At 35.1% G+C, this 14,964-nt stretch overlaps 1 protein-coding gene across 4 annotated transcripts in view; it reads right to left on the bottom strand.

Annotated features, from left to right (window-relative positions):
* VPS13A (vacuolar protein sorting 13 homolog A) overlaps positions 1-14,964 on the bottom strand; it is a 231,975-nt gene that overhangs the window by 88,722 nt on the left and 128,289 nt on the right. For all 4 annotated transcript variants that reach the window (XM_065879497.1, XM_065879498.1, XM_065879499.1 and 1 more), the window contains 5 exons: positions 11,922-12,069; positions 8,669-8,819; positions 1,324-1,451; positions 854-1,023; positions 94-311 (listed from right to left, as the gene is read on the bottom strand). In XM_065879497.1, coding sequence (XP_065735569.1) covers positions 94-311; positions 854-1,023; positions 1,324-1,451; positions 8,669-8,819; positions 11,922-12,069 — 815 coding nt within the window. The remainder of the gene's footprint in view (positions 1-93; positions 312-853; positions 1,024-1,323; positions 1,452-8,668; positions 8,820-11,921; positions 12,070-14,964) is intronic.

Here is a 14,964-nt window from a genome sequence, read left to right as displayed (position 1 = left end):
CACTTAACCTCATCATCTAGAAGGCTAATCAAGGTAAGTGCTATTATAGCACTTCAATAATACAGATATTAAATGTTTTAGCCAATAACTAACCTTCTTCTTTAGCAGTCCATGTTTGAACACTGGTTTCTACAGCAGTGCCTGTAGTGTAGGCCTCAAGAAAGACATTTGCAACTGTCAGCAGAAATTCCACACTTGCACAAATATACATTTCTTGAAGGACTAAATCAGCCACCCAACCGTCTCTGACTCTCCTATACCTTATATCCATCATGTCCTTTTTGTCAAACCCAACTGTTAGTCCTATCATTCTGAAAAACACAATAATAACAGTTCCTATGAGTATCTTACAAATAATCAAACACACCAATAAAACTCAAAGACCTCTTATCCCTTTCACTGACAGCAAACCAGCATTCTGAAGTCATTTCTCTTAGTAAGATCACAAAGGACTCCAAATAATAAACTTACAGACTTTGGGAGCTCAACTGTTTCATAAATTAGGAAGTATATCCTTAAGAAATTATCAGAATTTTGAATCTCAGCATATTTTTTCTCAATTTTTCATCTATTTCCCATTACAATTTGCACGGATTAATAATTTAGATAATACAGATTAATTTAAAAACTGATTTAATTACACTGATTATTTCTATATAACCCATCAATCAACCATTCAGCAAGAACAGCACATAACCAGGGCATTTCAAATGTTGGCTTAAAACTATGGACTCAACTGCATTGAAGCTCTGAAGATTTTAGTAAATATCCAGAAAACGAACATGCAACTTTGGGAGTAAGTTCTGTAAAATATACCAACCATTTCTCAAATAAAAACTTAGAACACTATTACCTAGGAGTTGCTTTCTTGACATGAGGCCTTTTGTCATCTAAAATACAGTTTTTTAATGAGAAGGAAGAAAATGTTGAGTCATCTGTACACATTTTTAAAGTACTTATAATATTCTCCAACTTAAATTCAGCAAGTTTCAGAGAAGGATCACGAATATCTGTAAATGAAGTCTGTGGAAGAGGAAATCAATACAAATTTTACACAAAAACACAAATTTAAAACATATTTTAAGACATGAAATACCACATTCTCTATCTCCAAAGAGCTCATAATGAAAGGCATGAAAAATAATAACTTTAAAATTTTATTTTTCATATCACTGGCTATAGGAAAGAAAACTCATTTTAAAAGGCAAATTAGTTAAAATTATTTTATTATTAAAGTGAAAAGATCAAAAATTTTTCTCAGAGGAACAGATATTCCAAAATATAGGAAACAAGAGAAAATATATTTTTTCTTCTTCACCTTACCTGTTTAGGACCTGGACTATACAGTACCATGGTGAGATAATCAGTTCTGAAACTCATATTTAGTGTTGTCTTAACTTGGGAAGCATGTGAATGTACTTCTACCACAGCAGCTGTCACTACAGTTGTTCCTTGGAAAAATTAAAGTTATTGGACAAAAGAAGAAAGTCAGGAATGGTAGAACTCATTAAAACAGACCTGAACTAGATTTAAGATAATTGTTAAATAAATGGGTATAGTATAATGTTTTTCCAAAAAATTTAAAAGATTTAAAAATTCTGATGTTGAACTCACTAACTCCTGGCTTAGGATTCTTTACATAATAACCTGAGAGTATTAATTAAACTCTTGGTTTACTTTTAATAAACTCTTGGTTTAATTTTTGTAAAACAAGAATAAAAGAACTAACCACTGGGTTTGTTTTGGAGATTAAGCAAAACAGCATGTGTAAAATGCATACTAGAGTACCTGGTATATGTGTTTGGTATTTAAATTTTACTTCAAAATCTAAAACCAAACAAGATACTTTAGATGACATTTAAAAAATTGTTCCACTAAACAAAAGGATCCAAAATTCAATCTTTTCTACGTTTTATATTTTGGGACAAGGTATTATATATACATGGTACATATTAAATGGACATATAATAAAAACACAGCAATTCCTAATTCTCATTCTACTAGACTCCAGAGACAAGGACCACCATTCCAGGTAACTTATTTTTTAATTTCGGTAAAATTTACATCCGTGAAATGTATAGATCTTATCTGAAACATTTAATGAGATTTCATAAATACATACATCCATGTCACCAACACTCCAATTAAGATACTGAACATTCACATCACTCCAAAAAGTTCCCTTACAACACTTTCCCAGTCTATCCCAACCTCCCTAGCATTCTAATTTCAATCACCTTAGATTAGTTTTGTGGGTTCTTAAATTCTGTATAAATGCAGTAAGATATATCATACTCTTTCATGTTTAGTTTCTTTCAGTTAATATTTCTGAAATTCACCCATGTTACTGTATGTGTCAGTAGCTCATTCTTTATGTACTCTGAAAATACACTGCATGAAAATAGTTTATCCATCCTAGTGTTGATGAACATATGGGTTATTTCCAGATTTAAGCTATTATGAATAAATCTGCTGTAAATATTCCTAAATAAGTCATTTTGTGTATATATGCACTTATTTTGGGGTGCAGTGGGAGTAAATACTTAGGCTTATAATTGTTTGTTATAGGGTAGGTATACATTAACTGCCTAACTTTGTCAAAAGTAGTTATACTATTTCACTTTCCTAAGAGCCACATGTGAGAGTTTCAGCAGTTTCACATTCTCGTCAACATTTGGTGTTGTCAGTCTTTTAAACTTTAGTCTGGTAAACGGAAGTCTTCCTGATAAATAACTACGTTAGCATCTTATCATGTGCTTACTGTCCATTTAACCCATTATCCTTTCTAAAGTATCCAAATCTTTTGGGCATTTGTTTTTTAAAAAGTTACTAATTTCAAGGAGTTCTGTATTCTAGATATAAGAACAAGGTCAGATAAAGGCATCTTGAATATTTCGTCTAGTCTGAAGCCCAATCTTTCACAATCTTGATACTATCATTTCTCCCCCCTTTTTTTAAAATTAATTAATATTTTTTTAGCCGCATTGGGTCTTCCTTGCTGCGGCGGGCTTTCTCTAGCTGTGGTGAGCGGGAGCTCCTCTTCGCTGCGGCGCACGGGTTTTATTGTGGTGGCTCCTCTTGTTGCGGATTGCAGGCTCTAGGGGCATGACCTTCATTAGTTGAGGCGCGTGGGCTCAGTAGTTGTGGCTCGCGGGCTCTAGAGTGCAGGCTCATGGTTGTGGTGCATGGGCTTGGTTGCTCTGCGGCATGTGGGATCTTCCCGGACCAGGGCTTGAACCCATGTCACTGGCATTGGCAGGCGGATTCGTAACCACTGTGCCACCAGGGAAGTCCCTGACACTATCTTTTGATGAGCAGAAGTTTAACATTTTGACGAGGTCTACTTTACAAAGTTTTTCTTTTATGGTTAGTGCTTTTTTTTTTTTTTTTTTTTTTTATGCGTTACGCGGGCCTCTCACTGCTGTGGCCTCTCCCGTTGCGGAGGACAGGCTCCGGACGCGCAGGCCCAGCGGCCATGGCTCACGGGCCCAGCCGCTCCGCGGCATGCGGGATCCTCCCAGACCGGGGCACGAACCCACGTCCCCTGCATCGGCAGGCGGACTCCCAACCACTGCGCCACCAGGGAAGCCCAGTGCTTTTTTATCTATCCAAGAAATCTTTGGCTATCCCATGAAGATATTCTTTCATGTTCCTTCTTCTAGAAGTTTAAAAGTTTTACCTTTCAAATATATGCCTTTCATCCATCTCAAATTGATTTGTGTATGGTGTGAAGGGACAAGTTCAATTTTTCCTACATTTACCTAGTTATGACAGCATCATTTGTTTAAAAGTTTATCTTTTCCCTATTGACCAGTCTTTGTTGAGTATCAGTTTACTTGTATGTCTTCTGGACATTCTGTTTTACAAATCTATTTGTCTATGTTATGCCAATAACATACTAACTTAATTATTGAAGATTTATTGTAAATTGTGAAATTAGATAGTGTAAATCTTTGCTCTTTCATACACACACACACACACACACACATACACGGCTATTCTTGATCCTTAGCTATATAAGCTTTTAAAGTAATTTTTAAATTTCTATTAAAGTTTGACTGGGATTATGTTGAATATATAAATCAATATGGTGAGAACTGACATTTAAACAATACGGATATTTTAACAATACTGAGATTTTTCAATGCACAAACATGGCATACATTTTCATATATATAGGTCACTTAGTTTTTCTCATGAGTATTTGGTATCTTTCAGTGTAGCAGTCTTGCATAATTTTGTTAAATTTCTTCCTAAGTATGTTTTCTGATGCTATTGCAAATAGTTTTTAAAGTCCTATTTCTCAATTGTTACATATTAACCCTGTAATCTTGTTAAAAATGCGAAATTGATTTAATTCTAGGAATTTGTTGAAGACTTCTTAGGGTTTTCTGTCTAATCAATCATGTTGAGAAAAAAGGCATTTTTAATTCTTTCTACTCTGTAGACCTTTTCTTGGGGACTTCCCTGGCGGTCCAGTGGTTACGACTCTGCGCTTCCACTGCAAGGGGCGTGGGTTTGATCCCTGGCTGGGGAACTAAGATCCCACATGCCACGTGGTGTGGCTGAGAAGATATTAAAAAAAAAACAAAAAACCTTCCTTTGGCTGTATTGCTCTGTCAATGACTACCAGCTGAACAGGAATGGTGAATGTGGACATTCTTGCCTTGTTCCTATTTTAGGTGGAAAACTTTCTACTTCATTATTAAGTATGCCTTTTTAGACATTTCTAGTTTTTATCACAAATAGGTGCTGAATTTTAAAAAATGTTTTTCCTGCATCTATTGAGGTGATATAACTTTTTCTCCTTTCTCTATTAATTTGGTGAGTTAGCTTAATTGATTTTTGAGTGTTAAACCAACTTTTCATTTTGGGATAATTCTCAGTTGGCCAAGATGAAATATCCTATATCCTTATTGCTGGATTCAGTATACTAATATGTTGTTAAGAATTTTTATGCCTGTGTTCATGAGGGATACTGGTGTGCAATATTCTTTTCTTGAAGTGGCTTTTTCTGTTTTGTTTTTGATTTTAGTTTTTGGTACCAGGGTAATGCTTGCTTCATAAAATGTCTAAGGAAGTGTTCCCCTCTCCTCTATTTTCCAAAGAGTTTAACACTGGTATTATTTCTTATTTAAATATTTAATAGAATTCACCACTGAAATTCAATTCTTTTAATAGATACAGAGCTACTCAGATTTTCTATTTCATCCTATGTCAGTTTTGGTAATTCTTTTTTTCCAAAAAATTTTTACACTTCATATAAGCTCTAGAACTTATTATCACAAAATTATTCATAATATTTCCTTATTGTCCTGGTAGTGAACTACTGCAATCTAATTAATTCTGGTATTGATAATTTGTTTTCTATCAGTCTTGCTAAGGATTTATCAACTTCATTAGTCTTTCCAATGAAAACAATTTTGGACTTTGGTAATTTTCTCTCCTGCTTATCTGTTTCTCTTTCACTGATTTCTACTGTTGTCTATATTACTCTCTTCCTTTTATTTATTTTGGGTTTGATCTGCTCTTCTAGCTTCTTGAGGTAGAAGATTTTATCTTTGATTTTTAACTCCAGTATAGTCCTTTATAGCTACAAATTTTCAGCACTGCTTTAGTTGCATCCCACAAATTTTGACATTTTATGTTCATTATTTTTCAGTTTAAATAATTTTGATTTCCCTTGTTTTTCTTTTTTAACCCATCAGTTATTCAGAAATTGTTTAATGTCCAAGTATTTCAAGCTTTTTTGACATCCAATTGCTATTGATTTCTAACTTAATTCCATGTGGTCAGAAAACTTTAGCCCCTCCCTCCCCACAATGGTCTATCTTTGTGAATATTCCAGGAGTCCTTTAAAAAAAAGTATATTCTGCAACTGTTGAGTGAAGTATTATATTATATCAATTAGGTCAAGTTTTTTTTAACAGTGTTCAAATATTCTATATTCTTTCTGATTTTTTAGTCTATATTCTATCAACTAAAAGTGGTGTGCTAACTATCCAACTATGATTTTGTATATGTGTATATCCTCCTTTAGTTCTGTCACTTTTTGCTGCATATATTTTGAAGCTCTGTTATTAGCACATACACATTTAGATTTGTGAATTGATCCCTTTAACTTCATTAAAAAAACCAAAAAAACAAAATTGTATGTGTCTTTTTGAATTATGGTTTTCTCTGGGTATATGCCCAGTAGTGGGATTGCTGGGTCATATGGTAATTCTATTTTTAGTTTTTTGAGGAACCTCCATACTGTTCTCCATAGTGGCTGTATCAATTTACATTCCCATCAACAGTGCAGGTGGGTTCCCTTTTCTCCACACCCTCTCCAGCATTTATTGTTTGTAGATTTTCTGATGATGCCCATTCTAACTGGTGTGAGGTAATACCTCACTGCAGTTTTGATTTGCATTTCTCTAATAATTAGTGAAGTTGAGCATCTCTTCATGTACATGCACCCCAAGGTTCACTGTAGCACTACTTACAATAGCCAGGTCATGGAAGCAACCTAAATGTCCATTGACAGATGAATGGATAAAGAAGATGTGGTACCTATATACAATGGAATACTACTCAGCCATAAAAAGGAACGGAACTGGGTCATTTATAGAGACGTGGATGGACCTAGAGACTGTCATACAGAGTGAAGTAAGTCAGAAAGAGGAAAACAAATATCGTATATTAACACATATATCTGGAAACTAGGAAAATAGTACAGATTAACCGGTTTGCAAGGCAGAAATAGAGACCCAGGTGTAGAGAACAAACATATGAACACCAAGTGGGGAAGGGGAGGGTGGGATGAATTGGGAGACTGGGATTGACATATATACACTAATATGTATAAAATAGATAACTAATGAGAACCTGATAGACCTTCTTGACTCAAGAGTTGCTACACACTTTCAATTTGTAAAAAATACAGAATCTGAAAAGCACAATAAAAAATGAAGCACAATGAAACGAGGTATACCTGTAATTTCTTTAGGAATGGGTATAAAGAAACTAAACTTTGAGTCACTGGAAATCTGAAAATTATTGTTTTCACATTTAGATGATGGTTTGGCCATATATAGAATCCTAACTTCAAAATAACTTTCCTTAGAAATTTGGCTGTATTACTCCATTGTCTTTCATCCTCCATCCATCCCATCCCATCCAGTTTCATTCATGATAAATCTGATTCCAGTCACTTTTTCCCCAAGCCCTAAAAGGCAGCCTGGTTTTTCTTCAACTAAAAATATTACTTTTGTTGTTCTGACATTTCATGAACATGTGTTTGCATGGGGAGTCTTCAATCAGCTTGAAACTTGGTAGATTCTTTACATCCAAGATTTTGTTCCAATATTTACTTAGTTCTGGAGAGTTTTCTTCTATTATTTCTTTGAAAGATTCTTCTCTTCCATTCCCTCAGTTCTTTCTCCTGAAATACTTATTATTCTGGAAATTGGACCTTTTAAACTAAAGCTCTACCACTCTTAAGTTTTATATCACTTTCCATCTCTGTGCTTATCTTTTCTCTGTGTCACAGGAGATTACATTAACCATACAGTCCAACTCAGTACTTACATGCTAACCCCATGCTTTGTGCATTTGTTTTGTTTCAAAATTTCGGCAATCATATTTTTGGTTTCCAAGAACTCTTTCTTATCTTGGAAAGGCAGAAAGTAGTGAAGGTAGGATCCGGTTCTTATATTCTCAAAATCCTCTGATTATGAATTAGAGTTTGTTTTCTGTTTGTTCACGTTCTCTTTTGTTTCCTTAATTATTTCTGTTTCATTCAGGAAACACTATCTCTTTATCTTGGTTGCTTTCAGGCTTAGGTTCTTGTGATTTTCTTTATATCTGACCATTAATATTTAACAATAACGGACCAGGCTGGTTATTCTAGCTAGTAAGAATGAGGATTCCGGTAATGTTACAAATGTAGGTTGTTTCTTTGCTGGGATTCTCCCTGACTGGAAAAGCTGTGCAATATATTAGTGCTTTGCAAGAGTGGGTCTTGTGAACTCGCAGATTTCACTTTGAGGTAGGCAGATTTGGGGTTCCTCAAAATGCCAGAATGAAGAGAACTTTATTCTAGTGAAGCAAAATCATCTCAGCAGTTCTAATTAACCCAATTCTCTATATGTGCTGGTGCTGAACTTAGCACCTAGTTAGGATTCTACATAATAAATTAAATCCAACACTGGATGCAGACTTCTTCTGAGTTACAATTCCCTCTGCTCTATTCCATCCACCTTCTAATTATTTGTTGAAATCCATCATTTACTAATGATCATCCTCTCTTGACATCTCTAATATTTTGATACTCCTAATCTTAATACAAAATATTCCATCTGGAACATATGCTGCACTAGGAATAAGGGAGAAGGAGGGGATGAAGAGAAAAATTGAAAATAAGGACTTACAGGGAAGTTGGGATAACAAGAATAAATACATACTAAGGAATTTTGTCACAACGAGACTTGAAATTTTGATTCAAAGAAAAAAAATCAACAGAATGACTAATAACAGACAAATCAGAAATACCTGAATGAGATTAGCTAAAGAGAAAAGATTTATAAATCTTATTTTACCCAAACCTAGAACTAGGAAGAATGAAAGGAAGGATAGAAGGAAAGAAGAAAAGAGGAGGGGGACTAATTTAAGGTTAAGCACATACCTCCTGAATGGTGTGAAGCATTAGTAGCACCACTAGTAACACTAGACTGATCTTTTATTACTCCACATGAGGCACTATCACTTTCTTCATACCATATGTTGCCGTGTAATGTTTTAAAAATAGTTGTTATATCTTCTTGACTAAGAATGAACTGTTAAAAAATAAGATTTGCTTATTTTAACATTACTATTTCATGCAGTCAAAAATTTTCATACAAGAAAAACAATTTTCATTTCAATCCTCTAAAAAGCCAACTTTTAACATATTAGATAATTCTACTAACTGAATATTCCATTTTTGAAATGACCATGTGATCTTCAGTACCTTGTGAAATACAGAACTAAACTAAATGTCAGCATCAATGAAGCTATGAATGATGAACGTTTTCTGTTATGAATGTAGCAATTAACCTACTAATTTTAAACCTTTAAAATGAACTTTCATTTTCAAGTATTCATGTAGCGCCTTTGTATTTTTTTGGTTAGTAAGCATCTCAATTTACAAATATAGAATAATCAAAAATAATAAATTTATACAATTGAAAATATTTTACAAGAATTATTTTACTTGATCCTCACAAAAGTCGTAGGTTAAAGAGTATAATCCTGATTTTATATGAAGGTGAGGCTTGAATCATTAAGTATCATGCTTAAGTCCACTTGAAGAATGCAACACACTAACTCAAAACTCCATGTGTTGCAAATTTAGCCTAAAACCACTAGCATAAGACCTGTCTTGAAAGCTGTGACTGTTAATTTTATGGCAACCTGACTAGGTCGTAGTATGTAGAGATTTAGTCTAGATGTTATTATTCTAGATGTTATGTGTATATATATATATGTATATATTATATAATATATATAAAGAAACACACACACATATATATACACATATATGTATATATGTATATGTGTGTGTATATATATATATATATATATATATATATATATATGGTCCTGCAGACCACCTACAAATGCCCAGCTGCCTTCTGGGGCAGATCCACTAGAATGAAACTGAGTCTTCCCCTATCAAGAGACACCCGAGGAGTTAGCAGCTGTTGCAGTCCACCTTAGGGGACCACATATTCGACTCCCCCTGGATCTCAACTTCAGAGTCAGGGAGAGGTTAAAACTGAGTCTTCAAGAAGTCAGTCTAACGCATCCAGACCAAGAGTATACACCCTCATACATACATACACACACACACACACACACACACACACACACACACACACACACACACACCACATATCCTATTGGTTCTATTTCTCTGAAGAACTCTAATACAACAGCAATTCAGTTAAAAAAAAAAAAAAAAAAGACCTGTGAGTTTTAAATTGGTATGTCTAATAACCTCAAAGGGATAACTTTAATTCCACAAAATTTAAGTTTTATTTGCATCAGGCTTCCTTTGACTACATTTCAAAAGTGATAAACTAATCTAGTGTTTTAAGATTAACTCCATGTGTACCTTATTCCTGCTACTTATGTTTTGTTTTTAAATTTTCATTTATTCATGACACTTATTTTGTGATTATTACGTAGCAGGTATTGCAAAAATAGTATATTCATATAAATTAATAAAATGAAATTAAATATTACAACTTCTAAACCATAGTCTTTCAATTAGTGCATGTTTACTGAATACCCCCGAAATAACTGATATTAATCATTACTCTTCACTCTTGCCAACAGCTCTGTACAGGAAGCTGGAAGAACTGTAAGGATTCAAGGAATACTGGTCTGTGGCTCCTACATTTCAGGACTGGCTGTGTATGCTACCACCGAACATCTGACAAGTCAAAAATCACAAACTGCAGCACTTAGCCTGGATGCATTAGAGCAACCGATTCTAGGCTCTTTGTGATGCAGAGGATGATGTCCAAGAGGGTTCCAATGTGTGAACCTGGGGGTGAGCCACAACAGCTGCTAACTATTCAGACAGATCACTGCAGGGGAAGACCCAATTTGATCTGTCCTGGAAGGCAGCTGGGCATTTGCAGAAGGTCTGCAACATCATCTGAACATTCTGCATGGATTCTTCTCTGGAGAAGAGTGAAGGAAAATGGTGTCCCAGCCGCCCCACACAAATCTGCCTAATGACTGGGCCCAGTGGGGAGAAGATTTGCCCAGTATGCTAGGTAGAACTTGCTACTTATGTTTTATAAGTTTCTAACTGTTGTCTTACCAATACAAAGAGACTTCAATTATCTATCTTAAGAAGATATGGCCCATTTATAATTTAAGGAGTCCATATGATCTTATACACAGAGTTGAAAGATCTTGAGTTGAGATCATCATTTTCTTTTACATCTTTATTGGAATATAATTGCTTTACAATGGTGTGTTAGAGATCATCATGTTTTAAGCTTTAAATACATTTTTAAGTTACAAATCTGAAATTTTTTAAATGATGATTTTCTCTTTTTGAATATAATTTTTATGGGGAGAAATAGAAAGGGAAACACGGGTGAAGGGAGAGAAGAGAATCTGTTAAGTAGGTTTCTTAAAGAAATCTTCCAGAAAGAGTGTGTGTTGCTGTCACTTTAGCAAAACATGTGATACAGTTTTGACTTCCATCCAGTCGAGAGGTAAAAATACGAACTTGTGGATAGTTACACTGGAGATCTGTGACGCGATATCAACCAATAGGGAAGTAAAGTTACGTCTAAATTACTAACCATTTGCCATTTTCATCTTCAACCACTCCATTCTTCTAGGACCTTTGCTACGTTACTTCATATATTCCCATAGCTTCAAATACCATCTATAATCTGATGATTTCCAAATCATTATTTCCAGCCTTAGACCTCTCCACTAACATCTTTATTAAAATATCTAACTGACTACTTACAGTACCATGTCTAATATTTGTTTCCTTCATGATATTTACCATAATTTAGAACTATTTTAATTGTGTGCCTGTGGACTTTTTTACGGTCTATCTCACCTCTGGACCACCACCACCACCAACCCCTACGTTACACTGGTAAATTCCATGAAACCAGAGATAATGTCACAACTTCTTTGCCACAGGATCTCCAATATCTGGCACAGGGTCTAACATTCAGTAGGCACTCAAATATTTGTTGAATAAATGAATGACAAACATTCAATGCATTCTAGGTTGTATGCTATTATTTCATTTGTGACCAAGGTAATTAATATACAACTTATACACACAAAATGACTTATGTCCCCAAGCAATATTTTTTAAGAAACAAAACAGGAATCAATAAGCATTCAAAAGTTACCTCCATGGGCTTTAGTTGAGCATTTACGTTAAAACAAGGAACTTCCTGGTACCACTCCCAGGATAAATTTCGCTCAACAATCACCTCAAGATTTAGTGGCAATAGTAGATCCAGTACTTCCTGGTATGCATCATTAATAAATTGAGACCTATAAGTAAAAATAAAATTGTTTTGAATAGTTTCATACAAAATCAGATAGTTAAAAAATTAATCATTTTATATACAAATAATAGAAATCAATAATGTTGTGTGTGTGAAGAGAAAAATAAAATCGAACAGGCTTTCCATGTAACATGAGAGATGAAAGTCACACACTTTCAAAGTCACCTACTAGAAACCTACAAGAAACCTGGGTGACTTTCTCTGAGGTGAAGTGTTCCATGTTGAAGAAAAATGAATTTTTTCAATAGGATTTTACAATATGTTAAAAAGCGCCAAAAATATACAAGTTGAACCAGTTTGCAGTGCAGAAATTGAGACACAGAGGTAGAGAACAAACGTATGGACACCAAGGCGGGAAAGTGGCGGGGAGGGGTGGTGGGATGGTGTGATGAATTGGGAGATTGGGATTGACATATATACACTTATATGTATAAAATGGATAACTAATAAGAACCTGCTGTATAAAAAAATAAAATAAAATTCAAAAATAAAAAAATATATACAAGTTGGACAATAAACTCTTAAAATGAGAATTATCTCTACATCATCTATAAATATACATTACACGAGACATTATGAAAACATTTAGGGGTTTCCCTCGTGGCGCAGTGGTTAAGAATCCGCCTGCCAATGCAGGAGACATGGGTTCGAGCCCTGATCCGGGAAGATCCCACATGCCACGGAGCAACTAAGCCTGTGCTCTATAATTACTGAGCCTGCACACTAGACCCTGCGAGCCACAACTACTGAGCCTGTGTGCCACAACTACTGAGCCTGCGTGCCACAACTACTGAAGCCCGTGTGCCTAGAGCCCATGCTCTGCAACAAGAGAAGCCACCGCAACGAGAAGCCCGCACACTGCAACGAACAGCAGCCCCTGCAACTAAAGAAAAGCATGTGTACAGCAACGAAGACCCAATGCAGTCAAAACTATATAAATTAATTAATTTTAAAAAAACAATGAAAACATTTAAATTCACTGATTTACACATGTTAGCAGATTACCACATATCCCCTTACTTCATAAGAAACCAATTTGCACCATATGAAATTCCTATTTCTATGGATCAAATATACTTGAATATGGACAATTTCATATTAAGTTGAACCATATTTGCCTTTCCAAGTACTTATAAGGGTAGGACTGATGCTCAGGAATGATGAAAAGAGTAGTAGGTTACCAAACCCCTTTCAAGTGACATGTGACCAAAGCAGCCTCCCATTATACCTTCAAACGACAATCTCAAGGTGGTACTCCTCAATAATACATTTATATTTTAATTGGCAGCAAATCCCAAATTCTTCAACTAGGGAATGAAGCTATGATTGTAGAATTTACATATCACCTATTCAATTGGAGAGAAATATGGGAGTCACCAGGGATCTCCTAGAATTCCTAGCATCATATCATTGAATGTATTAACTATAGGGTAACATTATACTTAGCATGTATGCATCCTTGCAATCTCCCTTAATGGTACTAAGTTAAGGAATCTAAAAGCTCTAAGCGGATACTACATGTACAATTTTAACAAGTGAATATGAAAATATATAGCTATGCCATAAGTCATTAAGTCAACCTTATATTGTTAAAAAGTTATGCTGTTTCCAATTCATCACTGTAATAAATGATACTTGGTTCATTATCTTTGTACATGTCTTTGAGTAAATTTCTTCCTCTGGACTAATTTCAAGAAATATTAACTGCTGTGTCAAAAGATTACTTCCTCTGGAAAAACCTTTCCTTACCAGTACTAGTCTTCCAGGGAATTAAAATTTTTTCCATTAGGAGAATTTTGTAAAGACTGAAAGAAATGGAAATCCAAAGGTGCAATGTCTGGTGAATACGGCGGATGAATCAGAACTTCCCAGGCAAGCTGTTAACAGTTTTTGCCTGGTCATCAAAGAAACATGCGGTCTTGTGTTATTCTGATGGAAGATTATGCATTTTCTGTTGACTAATTCTGGATGCTTTCCTTCGGGTGCTGCTTTCAGTTGGTCTAATTGGGAGCAGTGCTTGTTGGAATTAATTGTTTTGTTTTCGGGAAGGAGCTCATAATAGAGGACTCCCTTCCAATCCCACCATGTACACGACATCACCTTCTCTGGGTGAAGACGGGCCTTTGGTGTAGTTGGTGGTGGTTCATTTCTCTTGCCCCATGATCTCTTCTGTTCCACACTGTTGTATAGTATCCACTTTTCATCGCCTGTCACAATTTGTTTTTAAAACAGAATGTTTTCATTACGTTTCAGTAGAGAATCACATGTGGAAATATGGTCAAGAAGGGTTTTTTTGCTTAACTTATGTGGAACCCAAACATCAAAGTGATTCACATAACCAAGCTGGTGCAAATGATTTTCAACGCTTGATATGGATTTTTTGGGTATGCTGGCTGTCTCCTGCGTGGTATAACATTGACTGTTCTCAATTATTGTTTCCATTTGATCGCTATGAACTTCAGCTGGTCTACCCGACCATGGAGCATCCTCCATGGAGCACCCTCCAGTGAAAATTCTCCAGCACGAAACTTCACAGTCACAGCACCTTCTCCATACACTGCACAAATCTTTTTTTGTGTTTCAGCTGCGTTTTTACCTTTCTTGAAATAATAAAGCATAATATGCCAAAAATGTTGCTTTCTTTCTTCCATCTTCAATATTAAAATGGCTACACAAAAATTCACCAACTTTGATAAGTCTTTTTTTAAATGCACACTGATATGAGAGCTGTCACATATAATCTAACGAAACTGTTTTGAATGAAGTTAAAGACAACTAAGTGCTACTATAGCCATCTTATGGAAAAAACTGGACGACCCTTTTGGCCCATCCAGTACATTTAATAGGTCATTGTCTTGTCTGTAGTTTCAATTAGAATGAA

Source organism: Phocoena phocoena, chromosome 6, assembly GCF_963924675.1.
Source record: "Phocoena phocoena chromosome 6, mPhoPho1.1, whole genome shotgun sequence".
Classification (NCBI taxonomy): Eukaryota; Metazoa; Chordata; class Mammalia; order Artiodactyla; family Phocoenidae; genus Phocoena; species Phocoena phocoena.
The sequence above is the reverse complement of the archived record's forward strand: the minus strand, read 5'-3'. Positions and strand labels throughout refer to the sequence as shown.